The following is a 27,634-nucleotide window of genomic DNA, read 5'->3' on the forward strand; positions in this document are numbered from 1 at the left end:
TGCGTTTTAGCCCGATAGGTTTCCTTTTGTTTCGTGCAAATTTGGTAAATTTGCCTAAGTCCCAACGCGTTTTATTGAAAATTCTAAATGTCTAAATGATTTTGAGTGGTTAAATTGTTAAATTCGTAAAGAAAATCCATATTCTAAGGGTCAAAATGTCAAAATTCTTGATGGGAGGTGCTTTTCCCCTCACATTTCCAATGACCCATGATTTTCCCCCACTCAAAATCCTGATGGGAGGTGAATATCCACTGGATTCCTGATGGACCTCTTTTTTTCCCCACTCATAATCCAGACATGGGGCGATTTTCCACCAGGGAGGTAAAAAATTTGAGTAAGTGTGGGAAATCCTCCTGATGACCCACGATTTTCCACCAGGACTGCGGATGATTTTAATGTTGACTAAAATGATGATTCCTAATGCCTATCGATTATCCACTAGTGTTTTTTATGACGAGATTTTAAGGATTTTGATGTGGATAGTGATTCCAGACATGAGGCGAATTTCCACCAGTGATGATTGATGATTTTTGATCTAGAAAAGTATCCTGGCAAGGGTCGAATTTCCCCAAAGTGATTTTTGAGTTGGATGACGAGATTTAAGTTGGAATTTTCATTCCAGATAGGGGTCGATTTTCCCCTAGAGGCAAATTTGTGCAAGTTTGATGAAATTTGATTGGGATTTTTATCCCAACATGGGGCGATTTTCCCCCAAAGGCATTTTTAATGATTTTTAATAAATTTTTCATTGGGATTTTTATCCCAATATGAGGCAATTTTCCCCAAGGGCCACAGTTGGTTAAATTTTTAAATATTTTTTAAATAAATGCCCCCAAATTTAATTATTTTTGTGATCATTAACGATTATTTAAAAAACAAAATAAGTAATAAATGATTTGCAGTAAACATTAAATGATTTCTACCTTCTAGAAGCGAATCAATTTTCCTCAGGCAAGTATAAATATCAAAGTTTTATCCCACATTGCTTGTGTGGTGAAAACTAGTTTAAAAGGAGGGAGGCCAGCAATATTTTATTAATATATTTGTTGAGTGTGGCATCCAAGTGGCTAAGTTTGGCGATTTTGGTGAAGTGTCTTTTTGACACCATTTGGGCGGGAAGTTGTTTTTATTATTCATTTTCTGCCTTCCCAACCTTGGGCAATTTATTTTGGCAGCTATTGGAGCTGATTTGGAAGACATTTTTTTTTAGACTTTGGCGATTTCCTAGGGTGGCGCTATTCGTGGAGTTAGGCGATTTTGATTGGGAGGTTGATTTCCTCCATATTTTGGTGATTTTCTTCCATCTTGGGTGGCGCCATTGCTGGAACTTATTGTTGTTGACTTCAGACCTGTACATTTTCCTCCATTGCTGAAGTTTTCTTACCTCCATTGTCGGCTGGGCACATCATTTTCAGACATACATTTCATTGCCAGCTCATTTTTACCTTAAGCGATTTTGTCTAGGGGCTGTTTGGAGGAGTTCCAGGTGCATTTTCAGACCTTATTGTTGCTGTCGCAGACTTGAGACACCATTGTTGCAGTCTGTCCTCAGAAAACTTCATTTCCAGCCACTTGTCAACTTTGGCGATTTTACTTGGAGGGCATTTTTACACCATTTTGGGATCATTTCTAGGGTATCTTATCACTTTGCAAGGTGCTGGTAAGTCTGAAACGTGCATTATCAGACTTCTCTTAAGAAAACTTTTATTTTACCAGCCATACATATTGTTGATGTGTTTTTTATGCACATAACATTTCAGAATAAAATACCAAGGTAATTTACCCTCTCTTGAACAAAATCACCTCACATGCTAAGAATGAGATCAACTAAAATGATTCCAAGGTTTTTACATGCCAGGTCTTGATGAGTGGGTAACTCAATGGTCGATGTGAATTGTTGTGTTCACTTGGGGACTTACGCAAATGTTTGGATTATCATGAATGATGCGGAGTAGGTGTGCTGACAACTTAAGGTTTATCAATATGGCTTTGGATTTTACTTCTTACCAAAAAATGGGCAAAAGGAATAGGGTTCAGGAAATCTATTCTAAGCCTAGGAATGTAGGAAATGATGAATGGATCTAGTGGAATCAAACTAGTCGAGGTCTCACAAACAGGTATTGACACAAGCTTAGTGCAATCGTCTAAGGTATACTTAAGGATTTTCAGGCTATCACCATCAAACGTTGACACCATCCAAGTTGATGCTTGTCAAGGGACGCGTAATAGTTGAAGTTAAGCTTACTCAAATTTCCAGTTGACCACACAAGGCGCACTTACCAGCAGCAAGAGGCTAGTTGTATGGATTAAGGATTCCTCACAAATAAATTCAACAAATCTTTCACTCAATCTAACATACATGAAAATAAATTCTAATCTAAAATTCTAATCTAACTTGGAGGAATTGAGAACCATGAATGCAAATACAACACTTGAAGAGCAAAATCACCAACAATTGAACAATGATTATGATTCAAATAGCTACAACATATACCAACAATTCTACAAAAACTCTCTCTTACAAATGAGAGACAAGGAGGCATATATACAGTCTCTTACAAAATGGATGGCCAAGATTGATCCAAGATCAATGGTCGAGATCATGCCAACAAAACCCTATAATTGCCCTAATTAGGGTTTACATAAAAAATGGCGCCACCTACATATGTCCCAATGAAAAGATATACCTAGTCATCAAATAAGGAATCTTCTAGAAGATTCCTCCCTGCATCTCTCTCTCTCCTAGCATACTTTAAGAATCTAGCCAATACTAAATCTAACTCTTCCATGGAAATGCTAGGCAAGGTATCCTGTTGTAAATCAATCACGTCCAATGAATCCGAGCAAGCATCCAAAGTGTTCTCCCATTTTGGCATGAGCTTCTACGAACTATGAACATGAATCAACAAAGAGACCAAGTCGTCTATCTGACTCTTCTTCAAAGAGTCCAACTGGCAAAAATCCATAAATTTCATCTTGTCTCTTAATTCGGCTAAGTGTAAACCACTTGCATCACTAACATCAACACCCAATAATTCCTCAATTGAGGCAAGGATCTTCATCTGAATGTTCTGAATCAATCCTTCCATCTCCATACAACTCGACTGGGCGTTCTCATAAGTTGATTTCTTCACGGCTAATGAACAATACCAGCCATGGAAATCGTATCTGTCTCCATTGTACACAATGTTCTCGCCGACCAAGGTGGAATTAGGAATCATCTTCAAAGCCTAGAGGCGTGGAATAGTCTTCTCTTGAATAGGCCGAAATTCTTCCCAAACTCCCTCCAAATATTGGATTCTGAATGCAAGCCCCGTTGTCCTATCATATGCATGGACAAACTGAGTAAGGAAACCATCTGCCTGCTTTCTTGTATTCTCAATCCACTTTTCACCTCCGAGAGTATCTCTTGCTGCCTCATAGTGTGAATGTATTCCATGGTCAACTGCAATAGGGGAAATAAGGGTGGAATTTTCACGCCTTATCCCTGCAATACTCTCTAAGTTTGATATTCTCTTCTTTGTACCTTTCTTTCTCCGCAATCTCTCTGTCTAACCTTGCATCGATTGCCTTGAGGTTTTCACCAACCTCGTGAAATTTTTGCTTTCTGGATGTACGACCAAGGGCAACTGAAGTGATCTGGAAATCCATAGGAGTAGCAATGTCAACTGTCACGCCTGCAATAGGAACAACAATCTGTGCAATCCGCATTCCTATTTCATCTCTAGCTACGTGCGACAAAATCTCTGCTCTCTTGGGTTCTTTCTCCTTAGCACTCCTAGCTAGGTAGTCATCAATGTCGTCAATAGGCTGTACCTCTATCATTTGTTTACTTTTCTCCATACTTCTCATCAGCCATTCAAGAATAGCAGCCATCTCCATACCATCATCGAGACATATTTCTCAATCAAGTTCTCTCAATGTCGAGATAACATCATCATCATCATTAGGATTATTCTTGGTCCAATCGTATACCTCATTTCCCAAACTAACTTCCAAAACGACAGTAGGGGATCTCGGCTGATCATCATTCTCATTAGGAGGTGCAGATGTCACTGTGGCATGAAACTCCTGAGTATTCCTTGGTAGTATCACTATGTTGGAACACTTTTAGGTTTCCTTGTTCTGTTCTGTTATTTCAATCACTTTGATTGATGAGACACTAGGAGGGGGTGGAGGAATGATAGTCTTTTGTTTCTTCTTCACCTCCTCAATCTTTTTCCCTTTGGCCTTGACTTCTCTTGGCGTGTTCTTCCTTCTCTTGGGAGGTTGACTCTCTTCGTCTGTATGAATCTTGACATCACTGATAGTCTGATCATCCCCAAAAGTAGACTCTTCCGGCTTCATCCTTTCATAAGTGAAGGGAACACCCATAAAAATTAACTTATTCATCTGTATATCTACCCATGCACGGGAGAAACTCAAGATCTCTCTCATCAATACATTTAGGTCAATCTCTTCTGACTTTGACCAATTTGGCAATAAGATTGCCTTCTTCATTTCACTCTCATACTGTGGATGCGTATGATCTTTGTCATCTAACACTCGATTAGGAATGAGGAAACGTCCACACTTCCTCATGAAATCCACTGACATTTTGGACCGCATTCGTCTCTTCATTGCTTGCTCGTCCATCAGGTTGGCCCAATAATCTTCTATGTCTACTTTGTGGATGAACTTCTCTCCCTTGATCCTTGCAACTTTCTTATCTGGATGAAAACTTTCTCTTTTCTTATATGTAGCAAATCGATAGAATGCAAGCTCCTCACTTGCAGTGCTGGTGGCTATGGTAGACTGGCAAACCTTTGACGTCTTCCCAACTGAAATAGGGAATGTCATGCCTGTCCTATGCTTCTCTCTTTGAATGACATCAAACTTTAGAAGCTGTCTCACCACTTCCAACAAGATCATTCTATCGGTCGGATACCTAGGAAGTCTGTAGGGTTCAGATTGAAACCCATGAATCCTAAGGTACGTGAAAGTGGGAAGCTGAATATATCACGATCCATATTTCTCTATTAACTCTGTTGCCTCCTTGGACAATCTTCTGTGGATTCCGCCTTGCAGCATCCGTGTGATGTACATAGTGAATGCATCATTCACTCTCTTATAGTCTTCAATTCTATACATGCTCAGTTGAGGGTAGCATTCATGACTCCTGAATTGTCCTTGCCCATTCTCGACTTCACCTTTGCATATCAATCCTTTGTATGAAACAAACCGCACAAGCAGGTATACCAGGTAAGAAGTCATGGCAAATGACTTGGACTGCTCTACATTCCTTAGTTGAAAGTCTAGATTGTCACTTATAATCTTAGACCAATTTACCAATGTCCCTCTAAGACAATCCTGGATGAAATAAAACATCCATCTATCGAATATTGCTCCCTGCGGCATCCCCATCACTCTGTTGAGTAGGAATATCAAATCACTATACTCCTCTTTGAAGTCTACGCACATGAGTGTCTTGGGAGCCTTGGAATGATGAGACCTAGGCTCAATCATCCACTCTTTGTTTATCATATTCTTGCATACACCCATCTTCTTCGTGTATCTTTTTGTATATTCATCCTTGGTCACATCCTTCATATTTGTTCCGCGTGGAATTCCGAACACCTCAGCAATAGCATCCTCAGCAAGGTAGGCAATAACAATGCCCTTAGGAGTCTTGATCATTCGCGTGAGCGGATCGTAACATCGTGCACACTCCAGGATAAGCTCACTGCATTGTATGGACTGTGGAAATCCAGTGGCATGAAAAATACCACTCTTCATAATGTTTGCATATGCTGGGGAAGGAACTTGATCTCCGACTCCAAACATCCGCTGTTGCATCTGGTCGAAGTCTAGGAAATGCATGTTTGTATCTGTGATCTCCTTCCATCTGGATGAAATCTTAAGCTCTGGATAGAATCCAGTCTCCAGCATCTTCAGTAATTTCTTCCTTTCCTTGAATCCGAACTTCGACATCGTACCTGTACGAGGCTTGAAGTTAGACTTAGGAAAATAAATAATGCTCTTGATAAAATTCTTGACTTTTTAAAGATTTTAGCTAATTTGAGCATGAAGTCAGGAAAATGATCCATACTCTTTGTAGATTTTGACAATTAGATTCAAAGTATGACAATGCTAGGGCATGGAAACCCTCTGTAAAATTCATTAATACCTCCTTATGCTTAGAAAATATGCAAGTTAAAATGCAAAGGAGTATACCGGATCAACGATGACTAAGGGAAGGTGTGAAAGGTCGTGTTTTCACACAAAGTATGTCCGAGGACACCTTCCACAATCAACAATGGAGGTCAACAAATCTGAAAACAACCTGAAAATCAGACTTTTAAAACATGTTGTAATCCTTCAAAAATATGCATAACTTGATAAAACTCAGCTTTGATGATGGAAACAATCTTATCCAGGAATGTAAGGACTTAGTTAGAACATAGAAGAAGGGGCAGCATCTCCCCAAATCTACAACTTTTGATGATTTTGTTGTGGGGTCTAACACACTTGAATAGGTGAAGGGCAAATTAAAGATCTCGATACATGGAAGCAAGGATTCGAAAATGCAATCAGTACAGTTTTGAACTCATTGGCTGAGGACCCTGTCCAAAGTGAAACATATCATTTAATTATTGACTAAATCATGGAAGTTGATTCTACGTATCATAAGTTCACCTTGGAGGTTGCAATTGTACCGGTCCACAGGACAAAGGAAGCAATAAATAAGTTGCAAGGCTTAAGAAGCTTTGTCTGGCCGGTGGATGATGTTGATGTGCTGCACAAAAAGTACTTCTCTTTAGAGGAGGATCAGCCAGAGGAGGATCAGCCAGAGGAGGAGGACTAGTTCGAATCAGTTCCATTTTTGCACCTCCTATATTTTGGGATAGGTTTCCAGTTTTGGACGGGGAGATTTGAGCACTCATTTTTCACTCATCAGTCCCCAACGTACTTGACAGATCCAGCACACAAGTACAATTGACCCTGACAAAAGATGTTGGAGAAGAACGCCCTTGCACCAGTCACATCAAGCCTGCTGCTCCAACCTCTAGAAGATGTCCTTGCTGTCGCCATCATCTATGATCTCTTGGAGTTTTTGAAACACGCATTGTAAAGATGCCTTAGGGCATATTTTAGCTTGTAGTCAATAGGATTTTGAGAGGTGTCTTCTTTGACTTAAAGCTTGTTTTGCTCCCTTGTGTTATAAAAGGGAATTCAGGGCCAGGAAGAAAGAATTCTGAAACTTTTTGATTTGTATGTGCTAGAAAAGCTAAGAGTAATGCAAAGACAGTTGGTCATTTTGCAAGCTTAGTGAACTGAACAGTTTGTCATGAATGTATCAATCTTATTTTGAAAATCAATAAAGAAAACATTCATTTTTTGGCTCCCATCTTTTGTGTTATATTGTATGAGTTGAAGTGTTAATGACATGTTTGGCATGTCTTTTCTAATGGAGAATGTATGTTTCCTGATGGGTTTCATTTCAAGTAAATGAATTAAATTCTGTCTTGAACATTGCAATATTTGTGTGAGAGAGTGTGAGGAAGTTATGGATGCATTCTTATTTTAAGCACTTTAAGCAAGTCCTATGTGCTTAGTATTGAGTCTTAATGTTGATAACATGATACTGTTTGTCACTAGGCCTGCTATTTGACTCTGTATTCCCTTTGAATAAGCACTAGTCGTACTATCTTAAGTTTCAGGGTCATTCTTATATTCTTATTTCACCTTTTATATTCTCGTCTTTTACTTTTCTGCACTAGAGTAGTTATTAGTTTAGAATCCATCTCAATGTGTACAAGAATGGTATAAACCAAGGTTGAAAGCCATAAACAAAAGTTTATTTACATTTCCTTGGTATATTTTCATTGAGAAATCTGCTTTGTTCTACAGTGTCATAAGTCTAAAAGAGTTGAAAATTCCTCAGTTACTATATAGGGGAACCCACCTTGGTCTTGCAGAGCCTAAAGTGTAGAAGATCTTAGTTTCTAACTGAGTTTTGTTCGTTGGCCAAGTCCTATTATGAGTTTGTTGATAAGTTAGTGGCAATTTCTTTAGAACTCAGAATCTGTTGATTTGGGAACCAACACAACCATTGACTTGAGGAATCCTATGGGATAGAGAACAAAGAGACACCTTTTGAAAGATTTGCTTGTTTAACTAGTTTACCAAGTTAGTCTTTATATCTAATGGCTCATTGGTATGTTAGTTTCTTGTCTTTCTGATTAATCAATTGACACCACTATTCTGGCATACAATACTTTGATTATATTTTCTTAGATTATTTATATATGTGTGTCTTATCTTGTAATCAATCAAAGGAATGAATGGAGGAAGTAAGTTAGGGAATTGCAATTTATCGATTCTCCCAAGCTAAGTAGGCCACCCCAAGATGGAATTGTCATAGTGGGATGTTCCCGCCTCTTGTGGGCCAACAGGTGAGTTGTCATAGTGGGATGCTGCACATTCTTGGGCTTAGTTGAGTTGAGCAATTTACAGGCACCCCCGCAAGGCTTTCCTACCAAACCAAACTATGATTGGTTATGGGGAGAAAGATATGTTTATCATTCTATGTAATATATTTGCTATTAATCTATGTATTTGTTTGTCTATTCCTAAGTTTATTGAATGACTAGATGAAGTTACTCTTATATATTGAAAAAATGATAAATTGTATACTAATTTAGGACAAAATTCAGGTAATCACTGGTTGGGGACAATATTTACAAGGAGTTATGGCAGATGTTACTTCTTTTAAATTGGAGCTGGGAGTGTTTTTTAAATTTATGAGGCTTCGAATAATATCTCCTATGTCAGTTTTTTTAACGATACGTAACGGCAAAGAGGATAGTAGTGATTGTGTTGAGAGGAGCCATAATGACTTTAAAAAAATCCGAGTGTATGCTTGGCACAAGAGGCGTGAGGAAGCCGAGTATAACAAAACCATGTATTGATTGGTATTTTTTTTGAACTTGGTAAATTTTCGGTGAACGAAAACGTAATCATAAAAAACATATTTCAGTTTTCTTTATCGACAAATATAAAAAAAGCCACAATTATGGTGCCGTCTGAAGGTGTCACTGTTGGGTGTTGAATCATCTTGAAGAAACGTCTTGTTTGTTAATGGTGATTGTGGGAAGTCAATTCTTTTTGTTTTTAGTTTATACGATTTAGGAGCTGAGTTGTGCTACTAATCAACACGGTTTTTGAAGTGGGCTTTTTGGGAAGTTTGAAAATTTTTTTTTGGAATGTTTTCTTAAGTATTACCTTCTGGCGTGTGTCGTTGCTTAAAGGATATGTATTGATGCGTGATCACTAACGAGGACAAGTTTATTTCAAGGACGGTTCATTTTCTTTTGGTTAATGGCTGGAGATAACGTTGCTGTTAAAGTGACAAGTTATTGAGGAAGGAGATTGAATGAAGTGAAGAGTTTTTTTTAGTGTGTTGCTTTCAGGCTTTGCAGAAATTTTACAGGGACAGATATAATCAAATATATTGTGATGTGAAGTCAGTCCAAATTTTTTAGAGTTGTGAGTTCAAATTTGTTTTGAGTTGTTTCTTCAATTAGAGGTTGGTGCCTCTGCGTTTCTTTTTGAGTTGGTGCTCTACTTGAGGTTGGTGCCTTAGTTGTTCTGAATTGGTGCTCTTTGTGTGAGTTGTAGCTCACTTATGTAAATGGGTTGGTGCCCTCTTCTTAAATGAAATTTTTGTGCCATGGTTTTTTACCCGAAAGCGTTTGCCACGAGAAATTTGGTGCATGCATCTTTATGATTGTTCTTTTCATGTTTTATATGGTTTCAAGTTTTAAAAAGTAACACATTTTTTGTTTTTGTTTCAGCTTCATATGTTTTGCTTCCTAATACCAAAAGGAGTAAACTAGATTTTAAGAGCTTCGAATATTTCTTTCTTGGGTAGTGAATAATCTAAAGCACATAAACTTATTGATGATTACAGTAACAAAATCATAATTAGTTTGGATATTAATGTAAAAAATTTAGAAGCTTTCTCTGATTGTATCTCCAACTAGCAAGTTATAAGTGATCAGTCTAGAACTAGTGTTGTTCTTTGCCAAATGAGGTTACTTTGCCACCGATATGTTTGGTCACACAACATCAAAGATCAAAGTGGTATTCTTCAAACAAACATAACAAACATTAGTCTACTTGATTATATCTAATTTATCCAAAGTTGCAAGATTCAACATAGCCTCTATCTCAGTAGGGGTACAAAAAATAACATGACGGGTACCAGACTCTTTGGAATTAAGGTGTCTCAACCTGCAATTTCTAAGTTATTTATTTATTATTATTTTGCATTTCTTGTAAATATTTAGCATTCATATTATTAAAATAATTGTCCTCTATAATTAAGAGGCGTTGGATTTTGAATTGGCACTTTTGTCACATGTCAGTGCCTTGAAAAATAAGTTATTAGTTGTCAAAAGATGCCCATTAAGTAGTCTAACATGGAAAACCTATTTTTAAGAATGTTATGACAAATTGTATGACAATTGTAAGGGCTAAAAATAGGGGAGATAATTTTGGACGTGAGAATCATGTTTGATGGACTATTTATGATGATTATGACATGTGTAAGAGAATCTTTGCATAAGCTATCGATAGTTTATGACACATGCAATATCATGACAACTTGTAAGAGGGTGTAAGAGTCATGTAAGAGACTATGTTTAGCATGTAAGGGTCATATGGATTTTTACCATGGTATTTTGGAACCTTGTTTTGATGGTAATGTTTTATGGTGGTATTTTAGGCTTCCATGAGTCTATATATTGAGTGCGGACACATTATGAGAAGTTTTACAGGCATATAGATGCTATCGGATTGGATGTAGGATTGAAGGAAGATGAATGTATTGTAATATCTTTGCAGATGTAAGAGTCATGTGAGAGACTATGTTTAGCATGTAAGGGTCGTTTGGTTTTGACCATGGTATTTTGGAACCTTGTTTTGATGGTAATGTTTTATGGTGGTATTTTAGGCCTCCATGAGTATATTATAAGGGTGGACACGTTATGAGAAGTTTTACAGGCATATAGATGTTATCAGATTGGATGCAGGATTGAAGGAAGTTGAATGTTTTGTAATCTCTTTGCAGATAATATAAACTTGTCCTCATTTTTGGTGGAGTTTTTAACCCGAAAGGGTTTTCTCCACGTAAATCTTATGTGTATGGCTTGAGTATTGATGATTTTCATTGTTGCTAGTTAATATTATTTCAAATCTCCATTGATATTCTATAGTATAATTCTTAGATTTATAAGTTTATTTCAGATTTCCATATTGTCGTAGTTTCCTTCATTTATAACTTTCTACCCTTATCTTAAAACACTTGTCTTTTTTCACTTTGCTCAACTCATTCAGATTTGATGGTTATGCTCTTCATGTTGTATCCTATAAAAAAAAAAACAAAAAACTTCAAAAATCCAAGGTCAAGAACTGAAAATACCTAATCTATTATAAATATGCAGCATGGTTGCTTTTAAAATCACACAAAAGAGACATTCTTAGTTTGTGTGCAGCAGGAGCTCATGAGTAGGAATTTTTTTGAGCATTTGAGATAGGTGTTTATTTTCCCTGCTTCGATTCCCACTTGATCCTCTTCTGTTTAGGGTTTTTTTCAAAATCTACATGGCTTGACAGCAATGCATCCTTAGCTACGGCTAAGGATGTATTACTTGCTACCAAGCAATGTATAATGTTTTCAATAAATTTATTTTATAAAAAAAAATAAAGCTATAGGTATTTTTAAAACTCAAAATTGAAAGAGCTATAAAACTTAAAACCTAAGGAGCTCTCAGTTTAACTTTTAAAAGGATTTATTAATTATTATTTATTTTACTATGCTATAAAATTGTAATCTTATTTTAGGGTATACTTTTAGATTTTTTAATAATTTGTTATACTTACTTTTAATTATTTCTTAAGATAGGTTTTGCTAACAAGCAATTTATAACTCAAAACTGAAGGTGTTCTCAGTTTAGCTTTAAAAAGGATTGATTAATTATTATATATTTTAATATGCTATTATCTTATTTTAATGTATACTTAAAATTTTTTAATAACTAGTTTATTTTAAAAATATTTTTTGAGATAGGTTTTGATTCTAAAAATTGTTATTTAAAATAATACGTTACAAATAATATTTAAATATCTTTAATCGTTGATATTAAATACTTCCATGGTAGGGGAACTTGAAAAATAGTCATATCATATCTGTGTCCATGCAACACTGAGTTTATATGATATAAAGTTATGCGGAAGCTTTCATTCTTGAGGGAAAACAGATTACTTTCCTAAATAGGTCTCTTCCCAGGACTGCAGTTCCAAACTGGATGTATCAGGTGAATGCTCCTGCTTCCATGGATGACCAGGAGTCTGAAGTACCTGCACAAGATTTTTATGTCTCAGGGATGCTGTGGAGACTGGCATCAATGCCTAGTTGTGGAGGCCTTTTGTTAGTTTGTTGCTCTAGTTGAGAAACAATCGCATGCACTTACCCACCAGCACTTATTTTTAAAAATTGTATGCATATGTTTGAAAGCAGGGTAGGTTAGTCAATGTTTCTTGTAACAACATAGCTTGCAATCTTTGTAGCTGCTGTTTGTTTCAATGTGGCATATCTTTTGCAGCTGATTTGCCACAGCCTTTGGATCAATTCCAAACCAATGCCTGGCCTTCTGTAATTTTTTTTTTCTTTTAGTATAAATTTACTGTTTTTATTAAAAATAAGCATTCAATTTATGGAAAAGTGGTGTTTCTATCGTTCCTGGAGTTGTCCTTGAATAAGCAATGTTTCTATTGAAGTGGTGTTATCAGTATTAAGGATTTTTGTTGGTATTACTGTAAAGACAAAAATAAGCATCTGTTTTTATTGCCACTGCAGCTCATGCGTGAAGAATGGGAAAAATATTTGTTGGGCAAGTCAGAGTTACATGGATTACGGACACATAAAAAAAAGAAAAACCAAGGGCTTAAAGGATTTGGTATTTTGGATGGAAATATTCCTGCAGGATTTGGAGATAATTCCGAATCTGGTAGCACATATAGGCTAGAACAGGATGCTTTACTAGCTGCAGCTGCTCAGGTTGCAGTTCATGACAAAGAGGTGATCCCTGTTGGAGATGATCTTTCTTTAGGAAAGGGAGTAAAGGGTCAAGGGAGAGGGAGAGGGAGAGGGAGAGGAGGGAGAGGGGGAAGAGGGAGAGGAAAAGGGAGAGGGAAGAAAGATACAACAGTGGGGGTTCATGCATCAATAATGAAATATCAAGGAAAGCAAGAAAGAAATAAAGCTGAGATGTCTAAAGAATCTGAACTGGCGGATACAACAAGTACAACAGGGACATTGGAAAGTAAGGGAGCTTCTTCAGAGTGTGTCCAAAATATTGATGAGGTTGCTTTCGATGACTCTACTGAAAATGTGAATGCAAAAAGAACAGGGAAAGATTGTGATGATCCAGAAATCAACTTTGCTAAGCCTGTTCCCATTGCACATTATTATGCCCTTGAAAATGATCGGCTTATACTAGATATTGTGAAGCCTTCATATATTGTAGTTTATGATCCAAACATGGGGTTTGTCAGGGAAATTGAAGTTTACAAGGCAGAAAATCCTGGAAAACCATTGAAAGTGTACTTCCTGTTTTATGAAAATTCCACCGAAGAGCAGAAGTTTGAAGCCAGTATACGCAGGGAGAACAATGCATTTGAATCCCTAATCAGGCAGAAATCTATGATGATGATTCCTGTTGACCAGGTCAGATTTTTAATTGAAGTACTCATCTTTTCAATCTATATTGTAAATCATGATTTGCCATCTAGAGACTTCTTTTTTATGTTTGTTAATGACACTGCTGTAACGTCTCAGTAAACTCATTTTTTTATATTTCTAATTAATAAAATATTCACTTGCATCATTATACATTGAAATAACAGGAAGGTATACAATTGTGTTAGCTAATCTTTCTAACAGCATTAGGGATGCGACCTAATTCTATCTAACATATGAATATTGTCCTTGGCTGCTTAAACAAATTTATGGATGAAAGTGTAGAGTATGATAATTTTCATTATATACAAAGAAACTGTGTATCTTACAATCAGATGTGTCATTTGTAAGTAAGGCATTTATGCACGGTTAAAATGATATGTTTGAGAGGCTTTGAAATTTGAGTGACTTCTCTATACAAATTTGAGAAGCTTTGGCAGTATGCTGTGGTGGAATTTAAGATGAAAGATCTCCCATTTATTTATTGTGACCATTTGACCTACAATGCATTATTTGTATAAGCCTTTTCCTGTAATACACTGTTACATATACCTTTTTAGTAGGAGATCTTTCTTTACTTGCTTTTTAAATTTATGACAATTTTGATTTTCCATCATGTTCAAAAGAAATTCTTTGGGTCATGTTAGCACCCCATTTTGTTGTGTCCCATTTTGATCTTCTCTGCTTCATAAGCCTTCGTTTGGTCATGTTCATCCATTTGTTGAAAACCGATTTGAGATACTTTATAATAAATGGAATACTCGTAGAGTACGCCGCGAGTTTTGAACGATTTTTTTGCTTGGCGAGTATATATGCCATTAACTCGCACAAAAACTGTAGATTTTTTGGGAAAAACTCAGCTTGGCAAAAACTTGGCGAATCTTTGGCAAAAACTTGGCTGCATAAAAAAAAGAGGCCCAAACATGTCAAAAAATTATCTAATTTTTTTTTTCAAGTCAGTCTCATTCTCTTCATCATAATATATACATGAAATATAACATTTAAGTATACTTTAAGTTATATTTCATGTATATATTGGCAGGATGTTTGAGAGGGGTTTTAGATCTCTAGGAGCTATAATGCAAATTCAAGGTTTTAGAAGATCTTTTAAATTTTCAGACTGTCAAATTTCAGTAATTAGTAGGCTCCTATCAACATTCTGTTGCTCTTTCTTTCTCACTCACTTTATCTGCCCTGAATTCTAGACCTATCTATCTTCCTATCACTATTCCTCTATCCCCTCTCTCTACCACTCTATCTCACTCTCTCCTCTCTCCCCCAAGATTTAGACCTATCTCTCTACCTCTCTCTCTCACCCTCAGACCCCTTTGAGGGGTGCTACCCTCAACCTCATTTTGGCGAGGTGGAGGAGCCACATCAGACTCCTAGGACTTGAGCTTCTAGTTCTATCCCTCGAGTAGTTTTCACTAGTGCTGGGAAGAGGAAGATGTAAAATGTTTTGATGTAGTATTTACTTTTAGTTTTACAAAAGCAATTTGCTATTTCATTTTGTTTTAGTCTGTCAACCATCAACATTCCACAAGAGGATACCATTTTGTACCCAATTTGCATTTAAATCAATCAAATATATCTAGACTCAGCTTGTTTCTTTTGTGTACTCATTGGATGCATCTCCTCACTGAATTTTGCAAAAAAATAAATTTTTTAATTAGATTTAAGCAAATTTTGAAGTTGCCCAGTTTTTGCCGAGTTTTCTTTGGGCCTTGGCTAGTTTTTGTTTTTGGCGAGCAGTTCAACTATGCTTTATATGCATCTACATGTTTAAGTGTTTTCCTGTTTGTTGCCTTTCACTTTGCATTACAGCCATTTGTTCCAAGTTGATGCATCTATGTTTAAGTGCTTTCTCTTGTGGTGCCTTTCCCTTTGCTTTACAGCTATTTGTCCCAAGTTGGAGAATCTAAAGTCAACGTGTTTTGTTGGCTTTCTTGAGAGGTTTCAAAACTATTTGCGGAGGCCGAAGGGGTTGTGACAACCTGGTGTTTCGTTGACATGCGAGGGAGGAGAACAAGAGGCAAAGAGGAAGTTCGCAGTAGGAAAGGACAGGGCACCGATATCATTTCAAAATATTTTCAAATTGTTTGAGCGCCAATGGTGGTGGTGTTGAGTGCAGTAACTTGCCTACCTTCCTTTAACTGTACATCCACCACCCTGCCTCTCCTTTTTTGAGCACCATTAATTCTAAAGGTGATGCTTGCAGATGGGTATGGGCTTCTATACTCCACCAATATAGTAAGGGCACGGTCAGTGTATGATTGAAGTGCTTAAATGATTAAAACTCTAACAAGAAGACATGGGTGTTGTATGCAGCTATAGGAAATTGTAGATTTCTAGGGTATTTGTGCAAGTCTCCATGTTTCCCAGTTTTGGGTGACTTGCACAAAGTTATATGAAGAGGTGGTTTCAGTTTTTCAAAATGAGAGATCAGAGGGTATCATTTTTGACAAAGGAGCAGTTTGAAAACCAGCAGGAGAAAAATACTCACAGGATGCCCTAGGCTTTTGATTTCTAGTTATGGGTAGTATAATTTTTATATTGTAGAAAGAAGCTTGTATGACACAACTCAACATACAAGCTCTATGTCGTGTCTTATGCATATGTCTTAGATAGGTCCTCGATAATGTTGTAGCTATGGTAACATTATTTGGGATCATGATTGACTTCGCAAACCAAAAGTATATTTGTAATTCAGTTATTGGGTAAATTGAAGAACACTAATTTTTTATCTAACACAGCCCAACTTATTTTTATTATTATACTAAAAAAAAAACTAAAGTTGGATCCAGGGTGGCAGACCCAAGTTGAGGGATAATGCTTCTTGTGTGTTTTTAATGGAGCATTGCATTTTTGTAAAGTTTCAAGCAAGATGACTGAAGTCCTAATATTTGATAAATGAAAATATTCTTCTAACATTGCATTAATCACACAACTGTTGAAACTTCAAATATAAAACTAATACACAGAAAATTTACACCTTCAAATCAGCCTTTCATTTGTTAGAAAAACTTACAAGGAAACCTCTACAAACTGTTTATCTAACAGCTGTATGACATTGTTCTATCTTGCTCGTATCTTTACACTATTCAGCTAAAAATCAAATCTTCCAAAAAGCATCCATATCTCTTACAAGAGATGAGTTGAAATATATATCTAAGTCATTAGTGTTTACCTACACTTTATTAGACTTAATCAGCTATATAAAATACTTTCATTTTAATCTTTTGTAATGTCCCTACTGGGAATATTCCTGATTTGTACGCTTCCAAACAATAATAATCACTAAAACTGATATTAGAAATATTAAAGATCAAGAAATTATGATAATATTCAAATTAATACATCATAGCATCATTAATATTCGAATCAATACATCGTAGCATATTCCTCGCAGCTAATCACATCGTGAATTCCTTGGAAATGCTTGCAAATGGCAATTATTAAGGTTGGTCATCCTTGACTTGCCAAGAGGATGGATGGTGGGGCGCCCTTCCATCCCTCAGTCCACCTTGGGGACTTGCTGTCATCCTTGATCAAGCCTAAGAGTATGGAAGGCTGGCTGTCCTTCTAACTCTTGTTCAACTTGATAAGAGCATGAAAGGGGGGCCATCTTGTCATCTCTCATGAACTTGAAAGGGATTTTGTCCTTCCTATTTGCAAGACACTTCCACAAATTCAAAACTGATTTCTCAATGAATTTGCTAGATTATTGCTAACTAAGTACCTCCTGATGAATTAACATGTTTACCCTCAAATGGCTATTGTCTGCTGTATATACTTGTTTTTTTAATCTGAATTTATTCTTCAATTGATGATCTGAATTCTTTTAATTGTTTATGGATCATGCCTTCTCTAATTAATCGATCACCCCTTTTATATCTTTAATTGATGATCTGAATTCTTTTAATTGCTTATGGATTATGCCTTCTCTAATTGATTGATAGCCCCTTTTGTATCTTCAATTGAGGGGGAAAGTCAAATCTTTTCATAAAGCCCATTGCTCTTGCAAGAGTTGTACCTTTTCAAGACTGGGTGCTGCCTTGATAGTCTTTATCTAATTTTTAATTATGATCTGTTTGCTGCCCCTAAACTAATCTCAGTTGGCCCACTTTAAAATAAATAGCTACCATTTAATTCTAGTTGGCCTCCTTTGAAAAATCGCATGCCTATTTTATTTTTAATCATAGTCAGCCCCTTGCTAATATTTTTTATTTCATTGCCTTGGCTTTATTATTTATTAAAACTGTGATAAAGGTAGTGTTCTTCATGGCAGGGGCATGACATCATTAAAAGTGAAATGCAAAATAGAATAAATTGAACCACTTGAACTATTTTCTAACATGTTTACACTAAACTTGTACAAAAGTTTCTTTCTGATCTAAAAAATGAACATTTTTTTAATAATTTTATGGCTTTGAACCAACTTCCAAACCTTCAAAAAAGGTGGGTGGTGAGGCTGTGGCACATTAATTAGGCCTAACGGAATGAGAATGAAATGGATGTTCCCTGAAGACTACATGCCCTTGAGTGTGCCCAAATTGATTCAATGTTTGATTACTCAAGGAAAATCCAAATTTGATCCAATAACATTGAAATTTAGATATTGTTTTTTCATCTTTTAGTGTTTTCAGCTGGTTGCGTTTGACCAATAAGTCTTGGCGAGTTTGGCTAGTCTAATAGACTTAGCGAGTCAAGCATAATCTGCTGAGTACTAGACAAATTTTTGGACACTTGCACCATTGCTGCAGAAATTCATTTGTAGTAATTACATAGCTGTTGTGGAAAGTCATTCATAGAAATTACATTGTTACTATTGAAAATCATTCGAAAGTAGACATAGTTATTGTAGAAAGTCATTTCACAATAGTTTTGTAGTGGTGACAATGAAGAGGTAGGCTAAAGAAAACATGTTTCTATCAATCTCTTTCTTTCGTGTTGAGATGGAGGGTTTGAATATGGAGCTACATGATGATAGCTATGGCACAATGGAGTGGCAATTAAAAAGATGGGGTTCAACCTTAGTCAATTTGAATGTGGTTCACTTCACCCAGCCAGTTACATGTGGAATCCAACTTTCTCAAAGGGGAAACGTGTAATGCTAGTAGTGACTTGGTTGTTGACTGTTGTTAAAATTACACCCACATCTTAAACATGATAATAGCAACCTTCATGATTATTTCAACTTGATTGGTGTGGTGCTCAAGTCCAAGATCATAAGAGACTAGGAATTGGAAGGTCCCTTGAGTTCAAATTTGTGACTTTCAGAGGTGAGCAGGTGATGATGGATGCCACTGAAGCTATGAGTGGCAAAGAATTGGACGTAAGGAGTATCACTGTCAATTAGGCTTGCTCTAGAACTATCAATAATGGTTGTAAGCCTTCAAATTTGTTTATCATCTGTAGGTACAACACTTATGGAAAAGGAAGATGCACCTAGGTTTCATCTTTTGGGACAAGAGCTTGACAACAAATACATTATCCTTATTGGAATCAGTAGTGTAACAATAGGTTTGCCTACGGTCCCTCTTGCACACCTTGAGTTCCTTGTGGGTTCTTCATAGAAGGACCTTGTTGATGTGTTTTTTGTTCACGACCAAACACAGAATAAAATACCTAAAGGTACCTTATCCTCTCTTGAATAAAGCTCTCCAATGCTGAAGATATCGCAGAAGGATCAATCAGAGAAGCTTCAAGGTTCTTGTATGTAGGTTCTCTACTCGTGGATAAGCTCTTTGTGGTATGATGTGATTTTGCTGGAATCACAAGGGGACTTACACTTGATGACCTGAACGTCTAATTTGCTGGAATCACAAGTCCTATTCACTAACTGGAAGACAAACAAATGGCAAAAGATGCAGGGTTCAGGAAGTCTACTCTACTATCTTGGATGCGAGAAGATGGATGAATGACTAGGTGGAGTCCTACTGGGCTGGGTCTCACCATCAGGTTGAACAATTCAACACCAACTCAGTGCGATCTTCTAAGGGATGCTTCCAATACGTTCAAATCGTACACCATTTGACAATGATCACCATTCAAGATAATGCATGAACAATAGACGTGTAACGACTTAAGATTAAGCTCATTTTATGCCAGTTGACCACGCAGGGCGCACTTACCATCAGTAAGAGGCTAGTGGTATGGACTAGACAGATTCCACACAGGTGCATTCAACAATTTTCTTCACTCAATCTAATCATCTATCATAAAAAATGAAGATTCAACAAGAGACCATGCACATTGCAAAGAAACAACATATTCCACCATATCTTCAATGAAAAGAAGTCTTTACAATTAAGGCAACAATGTCTTGCCTTCTCTTCTTAATCTACTCTAATTGCTATTCTACTATTCTGGCCTCTATTACTAACTATTAACTATTAGCCATTATTGACTAACTATTTGCCTTTACAAATGAGGAGCCAGGGCTTATATAGTGCCCACAATACAATTCAATGGCTTAGATCAATTTGAGATCAATGGCCGAGATTTTACAATGAAAACCCTAATTAGGGTTTTGTTGTGACCATTTCACACATCGCCCCATTAAAATGGGGACCCCCTCTTTTTGCTTTTGTTTTGCCTTATCTTCTCTATGTTTTTAGGGTTTAGATTAAGTGAGTGAGTCGTCTGGACTAGGGTTAAGCCTTAGGGGTTTCTTTTGGATGTTTTCAAGCCGAAGTCCAATCAAATTTTGAAGGTTATTACGCATCCTCCTGAAGATTGTTTACTGAAGTTAGGGTTGTCTTAGGTTAAGTCAGGGTTCTTTTGAGGTAAAATCAATTTTTTCTAAAGTGCTAGCATTTTAATGATGGAATTGTGCTTTTTTTTTTTGCCTAGGTAAATTTTGATCAAATTTTTGAAGGCGTGCTGACTGACCCTGGCCTTGAAGATAACCTAACCCTGCATGATGAAGTGATTTGAAGACCTAAATTTTGGATATTTTGGCAAAATCGCTCCTGTCCCTCTCCGAGGGACCAAGGCGAAAATGATATTTGATGCATATTGGTTACTGACTTGTTTAAATTGTTTTGTGCAGGGTCGCCAGGGGATATAATTGGACATAAATTGAAGATTTTGGAGATTTTGAAGACTCAAAAATGATGAATTCTGATGGTTTAAGGTGAATTCGCTCCTGTCCTCCACTGAAGGACCAAGGCGAAATGGTTTGCTTAGGTCACTCTTGGCCTTGATTGATCAAATTGAAGCACCAGGGACGCAATAAAGGATGAAATGAACATAATGGAGTATCCAGACTTAGTTGTTAGCAATGAAAGGTTGAACTTTTGGCCTAGAAAGGTAAAGGCGCTCCTGTCCCTCACCAAGGGACCAGAGCGATTTTCTTCAAACACACCCTTTTGGACCTTTTTGGGATTTGGGCTCTTGTTCATAGCTTGCAAAAGGATGGTATCTTCCCTAGCAAAAGAGATTTCGATGTAAAAAGTGAAAAAATTTGGCCTTGAGGACAAAAGGCGTTCCTGTCCCTCATTGAAGGACCGGAGCTTGAATTCTAAATTTGCATTTTCCTTGCAAGATTTAAGTGATTTCGCGATTTGAGGAGGTTGAGAGAAGTATGTTTTATTCGTTGAATATAACTTGAGTGGCCTACAAAGCAGAAAATCAACCCAAGTTGCAATAGGCGCTCCTGTCCCTCTCCAAGGGTCCAGAGCGATTTTCTAAAAAGTGTAAATTCCTTGCAAAAGACAAAGCAAGTTTGTGATTGAAATGGATGGAATAAGACATGATTAGCCCATTGAAGATAATTTGGAAGGCTAGTAAAGGACAGACAAGCTCGAATTCACAAAAGCGCTCCTGTCCCTCTCCAAGGGACCAGAGCGATTTTCCCTCAAGACAAGTTTCTGGCAAAGGAAAAGCAAGTTTTACGTTTGAGATGAATGAAGGAAGGCGTAATCACTCCATTGAAGATAATTTTGAAAGTTAGCAAAACCCAAGTGAGCTCATAATGGCCAAGGCGCTCCTGTCCCTCACCAAGGGACCAGGGCGAAAAATACATTATCTAGCCTCCCCCTCCAAATTTGGACGAATCCAGGCCAAGGCACGAAGTTGCAATGATATTTAAAAGTGCTTCAAGGAAGAACGAAGTTGCAAAGACCACAAAACTTGATGAAAATTGGTTAGGGCGCTCCTGTCCCTCACCAAGGGACCAGAGCGAAATCTTCAAATTTACCTAAAAGCCTAACATTTTGGAATGCTACTTTCGTTTCCAAGGAACAAGGAATGATGTTTTATGCCTCGAAGGTCGTTGGAAGTTGATGCGATCATGAATATGTGCAATAAGCTAAAATTCGCTCCTGTCCTTCACTGGAGGACCAAAGCGATTTTTCCTAAAATCAATCATTTCCTTCCAAGACCACGCCAAGGCAAGGTTGTGCAAAGTCAAAAATGTCTTTAAGAGGATGGTGAACAAAGAATTGACCCCAAGAGTCAACGATCCTAAGCTCAAATGCAAAATTCGCTCCTGTCCTTCACTGGAGGACCAGGGCGAAAATCCTAGAAAGAGCTCATTTTGTCTTGGAGAAACGAGTTAAGCATGCATAGAGCGAGCAATAATGATCCTTGCCTACCTCACATCATGAATTAGCAATTTGGAAATGAAGTCCAAGGACAAAAGGTAAGATCGCTCCTGTCCCTCACCAAGGGACCAGGGCGAAAGTGCTTTAAGGCACACTCCTTCCAAAGAAGAAATGAATTAAACTCAAGGTCCCCAATAAAAATGCTATTTTGGACGTCCAGGAAGAGACTTTGAACGTGAAAAGCAAGAAATACAAGGTCAAAATGAAGGGGCACTCCTGTCCCTCTCCCGGGGACCAAGGTGAGGTTCTTACAAATCAATATTTTACCATGCCTAGGCGCCAATGTCCTCTAAGACACATTAAATGCCAATTTCGCTAAAACTCCAAAATATTTAAAAAATTAAATTGACATTTAATAAGGGCGCATATCATTTAATAATTAATTTTTGAAGCCTTAAAAAATCGATTTTTTTTTTAATTATAAAGGCATTTAAAATTAATTATTATTAAATTAAATTAAAAAATGGAGCGCTTAAGGTATCTTTTTAATGTTTATTTTCCAAGTCGGCCTCTTCTTTTATTTAATTTTTATTTATTTTTGGCCTATTTTCCAAGTCGGCCTATGGGAAATTGCAATGGTGAACGCCTATATAAGAGAGGTATTTTTAATCCATCATTCAATCATTTGTTCAAATGCGATTTAGAGAAGCAAGGAGGAGTGCGAAATCTGGTCTAAGAAGGAGTGCGAACTTTGTTGGAGGCTAGAGGTGGAGCGAATTTTCCTCAAGGCAATGCTTGCAAAGTCTGGAGGAAGACCATTTTGTTGAAGGGAGGGCCTCGATCCACATTTTGCCTAGCGAATTTCCTTATTTTGCATCGTTTTTTAGAGTTAGTTCTCAAGAAGAGGTATGGCGAGATCTCCCTTGTTCAATATTGAAATTTTGAATTTTGAATTTCCAATTGCGTAGTTATATTTAGGAAATGATAATTCAAAGATTTATCATGAAGTTTCCTAAATTTAAAACTTGAATCTACTCTATATGTTTAAATTGCAAGATATATTGCTCACTATGAAATGTTGTGTAGGTGTCAAGATGGCGACCCCAAAGGCAGGAGCATCCACCAGTCGTCTAGCCCTCATGAAGGAAGATCAAAAGAATGAAGAATTGGAGATCAAGATCGTGTCAAAGTGGAGTAACATTGGATATACCAACTTGGGAAACTTCAGTGTGAAGAAGTTTCGAGACGTCCCTTACATTGGAAAGCCATCACCTGTCGCAAGGAGAATAATTGAAAGTGGCATTATCAAGGCAGCCGGCTTCCCTCCAGCAGTCCAGTGTCATGAGCTGATGATCGAGTGTGCCCGCCATTATGACCCACAATCAAGATCAATCCTGTCCAAGGAAGGAAACACTTTGGCTTACCTTTCAGAAGAGGCTATCAGTGAAGCTCTCCATCTGCTAGAACATAAAGATATGATTTACAAAAGCTTGGAAGGAGCTAGATCCATGTACGAAGATGATCTAGACACTTGTTTGAGCATCATCAATAAGAATTGGTTACTCAAAAGTCATCCTCGCCTAAGCAAGATTCCCAACACACCACATAGGATCGACTTCCAGGAGGAGTACAAAGATTTGATAACTTTACTCAATCGAGTTACAGGGGCTCCTCAAGCCTTCTATTTTGAGAAGTGGATGTTCTACTTCATCCAAGTGATAGTTCAAGGGAAAGGAACAATTCATTGGGCTAGAATTATTAGCCATTGCTTGGACGTGCAGTTGAGAAGACTGAAGGCTACCAAGTCATTCCACATGAGCTCGTATATCATATATGCCTTGATCAGGAGTTTTGAATATGCAGGACTACCTCACAGAGGAGTGATCGGAAGAGGGCCCGGGGAAGTCAGAGTTTGTGAATCTTATGTTCATTTGCATCATCCAACTGGAAGTAACTACAAGTTAGTTAATGATACCTTCACGATGAACATCACCAGGACATTGTAAGGCGGGATTCACAATCGGATATCTCAAGATGCACAAGAGCTTGTAAAGAGGTACGGTGCTTGGTTTATCCAATTCCAGAAGTTTACATATATTAGAGTTCATGGGTGTCCTTCACCTCCATATATGTTGCCAAGATATCCGACAGACACAATAGTATTACTGGAGGTAATTAGGCAGTTGGCAGCTTATGCAAAGGCATTCAGACACAGGCATGGAAATGGAGTTCTTGTGCCTATCATACTAGGGAATTCAGTTGAGGTATGTCCTAATGCTCTAGCCATGGATGATGCAGAGAAAGAATTGGCCTTATATTCATTTTCATTCTTTGCCTTGAGAGAGAACTTTGATCCTTATGGGTATATAGAAGAAACAGTTGGTAGAAAGTACAAGCATGAATTTCAGATAGAGGACTTTTTGATGAATCTCTCAGATGATTTAGAAGTGAAAAGAAAGATGCATTCCAGGATACCTTTAGATCTCATCAGGAAATGCAAAGTTTACAGAGTGGTTGATCAAGCTCAGGACAGTGGCAGACATCTCCAATCATCTTATGACCGAGAAGACAAAGCAGTAAAGATAGATTGGAATGAACCTGAGGTTTTTGACTTAAAAGCTTTGATGGCTCCAGTTTTGTCCTGTACTCGCAGATGGGTTGATGTGCAACGTCAAAAGTTGAGAGAACAGAACATATCTATGACTTTTACTTTGGAGGAAAGGCCAGGGGAAGGAGGGGCAAGCACAGGTGAAGGCAATCCTCATCCTAGGAGCACAAATGAAGACAATCCTCACCCCAGATGCGCAAGTGAAGGCAATCCTCATCCTAGAAGCGCGAAAAGGAAAGAAAGACCTGAGAAAAGGGAACCCTCCAAGAAGAAGCAAGAGGCCCATCGAGATCACTCATCTGGCACATCTTCCCGACATGAAAAAAGGGCAAGTCAAGGACAAGAGAAGAGGGTACTTGAAGTTGAGGAATCTATGGAATCAATGGTCCAGAATGATAAACATGAAGAAAGGCAAGCACCTCAACGTTCATCAAGTCAATCTCCCCAAGTCAATGAGCTAAATGAAGACAAGAATGATGATGAAGTGACATCCCCTCTCCGAGAAGAAGAACCATTGCCTAAAGAGATACAAGTCAGAGAGACAAAGTCCGCCATTCTAGATTGGTTAAAGGAGAGGCTAACAAGGGTGATTGTGATTGAAGACGAAGATAATGTGATTGATTTAGAAAGCCTTGTTGGAAATTCTCAGGGAGTAATAGAGAGAAGGAAGGGCACCAAAATGTCCAAGATGATCAGAGATGAGACAGAGTCCAGGAAGTTGCAGATAGCTACATCGGCAATGGACAAGTACGAAGGTGAAATCCTTGCAGAAGAGTACGATGTAGAAACATTTGAACTTGGTCCACTCACAACCGAGCAGACACTGGATGAGGCAATTGATTCATTCGAGGCACTTAAAGACAAGCTTAAGGAAGAAATGGAAAAGAATAGAAAGCTTGAGCGAGAGGTCGGTGCTTGGAGGGGCTACTTTAGCCATCTCAATCAGCCTTTGGGATGACAAGATCCAGCAGTATCTCTTGTGCAAGCACTTCCCCTTGAATCAGTTGGTGAGGCAGAAAGAGTTAAGAGCTTGGTCCAGCTTATGAGCTCTTGGATTGACAAATCCCATACCGTTGCCATTGAGTTCGCAACAAGAATGATGCAGACTACCCATCGAGCTATCCAGGTTCTTGAGATCATTCACAACCTAATGATAACAGTGGCTGCCTTTGCCCACACTAGGGATGTTATCATTCCTGTTCTGCAAGTAATCAGGCAAACACCAAGAAAGATCTTAGCACAAGAAAAGATAATGGATGGAGGAGCTCATAATTTACTCCAGTGGTCAACTCTACTTCAGATGAAGGAAGTTCTTTTCGAAGACATTAGTACGAAATGCAATCAAGTTGAGGAGGTCATTCATCCGATTCAGGACAAGGTGTTTGAGGTGTTATGTTCTATTCTTGGCAGGAGGATTGAAGATGAGACAGATGTGAATCTTCAAGAGTTGGAGGAGAAGGTCAAGGTCATCTTTTGCAAAGATGAGAATGTTATCACAGATGAGCAAAGAGACCAAATGTTCTCTACTATGCTCCTGATTGAGAAAATCAAAGAACTCGAGCCTGGATGGGACATAGCTCTTCTCAAAGCTTTCGATCAGGTCATCCACTTGGAGGAATGAATGAGGAATCTTCTAGAGATTCCTATTATTGAGATCGAGGGAATTGTGTCTAGATTCACTGCATATGCTAAGGAGCATTGGAAAGGGAACAAGGCTCTAGAAGAGAGGTTGTTATAGATGATGTGGCACCTTAATTATCATTGGTCTATGTTTCCTAGATTTTTGTGCCAATTAAATATTTGGCTATGCATTTAATATTGTTCAATAAAAGTGGAACTTTTTGTAATAAAATCCTAATTAGGGTTTAGGTGTCAAAATCTCAGCTGTTGATCTTCTTTTGATCTGGGCCGTTCATTGTAATTGAGGATGCTATATATACCCTCACTCATTTTCATTTTGATATATAGAGATAGATAGAGAATAGCAGAATAGAATTAGAGCTTTTTGGAGAGAAGAAAGTTATTTTGTAGCAAGATTGAGTTTTGAGGAGAGAATTTCAAGCAATTGTTGTCTATTTTGACTTTGAGATCAATAAAATATTGAAGTTATGGTGTTTTATTGCAAATCTTGTGGCTACTTTCATGGTTGCTTACTTTCTTGAATCATTGTTGGTCGAAGTAGTATTTAAATTTGAAGGACTAAGTGTTGGGATTGATTTTTGGTGAGATTCACGTTCCAAACCACTAGCTTCTTACTGATTGTAAGAACGCCTTGTGTGGTCAACTGGAGAGACTTGAATTACCTAAACCTTCAGTCGTCATTGAGCTTTGGATATGTACCTTCATGGTAGTGTCTATGATCCTTGATGAATTGAAAAATCTTTTGTTACCTTAGAAGATCGCATCAATTTCAGTTGAGTTGTTATTTCTTGGCAATATTGAAATTGGTAGAATCTTACCAAGTCCAGCCTACATTGGGTCATTCTTAGGAATAGATTAGAATTTATCCCTCATAAACCCTACCTTTTGATCTTTTTTTGAGAACTTGTTAGTTTTAGGAAATCCTGTTCCTGTACGGAAACGCAAGGCCCCTTGATGAAACAACATTCACAACGACCACTAGTGCTTATCCACACGTAGAGACCCTTCATCAAAGAACATTGGAGTCATCCTGATTGATCCTTTTTTGCGACA

General features: G+C 37.6%; 1 protein-coding gene across 1 annotated transcript in view; it reads left to right on the top strand.

Annotated features, from left to right (window-relative positions):
• LOC131033272 (DNA repair endonuclease UVH1) overlaps positions 1-27,634 on the top strand; it is a 109,355-nt gene that overhangs the window by 68,738 nt on the left and 12,983 nt on the right. The window contains exon 5 of the mRNA XM_057964447.2: positions 12,902-13,771. Coding sequence (XP_057820430.2) covers positions 12,902-13,771 — 870 coding nt within the window. The remainder of the gene's footprint in view (positions 1-12,901; positions 13,772-27,634) is intronic.

Source organism: Cryptomeria japonica, chromosome 10 (assembly GCF_030272615.1).
Source record: "Cryptomeria japonica chromosome 10, Sugi_1.0, whole genome shotgun sequence".
In the NCBI taxonomy this organism is placed as follows: domain Eukaryota; kingdom Viridiplantae; phylum Streptophyta; class Pinopsida; order Cupressales; family Cupressaceae; genus Cryptomeria; species Cryptomeria japonica.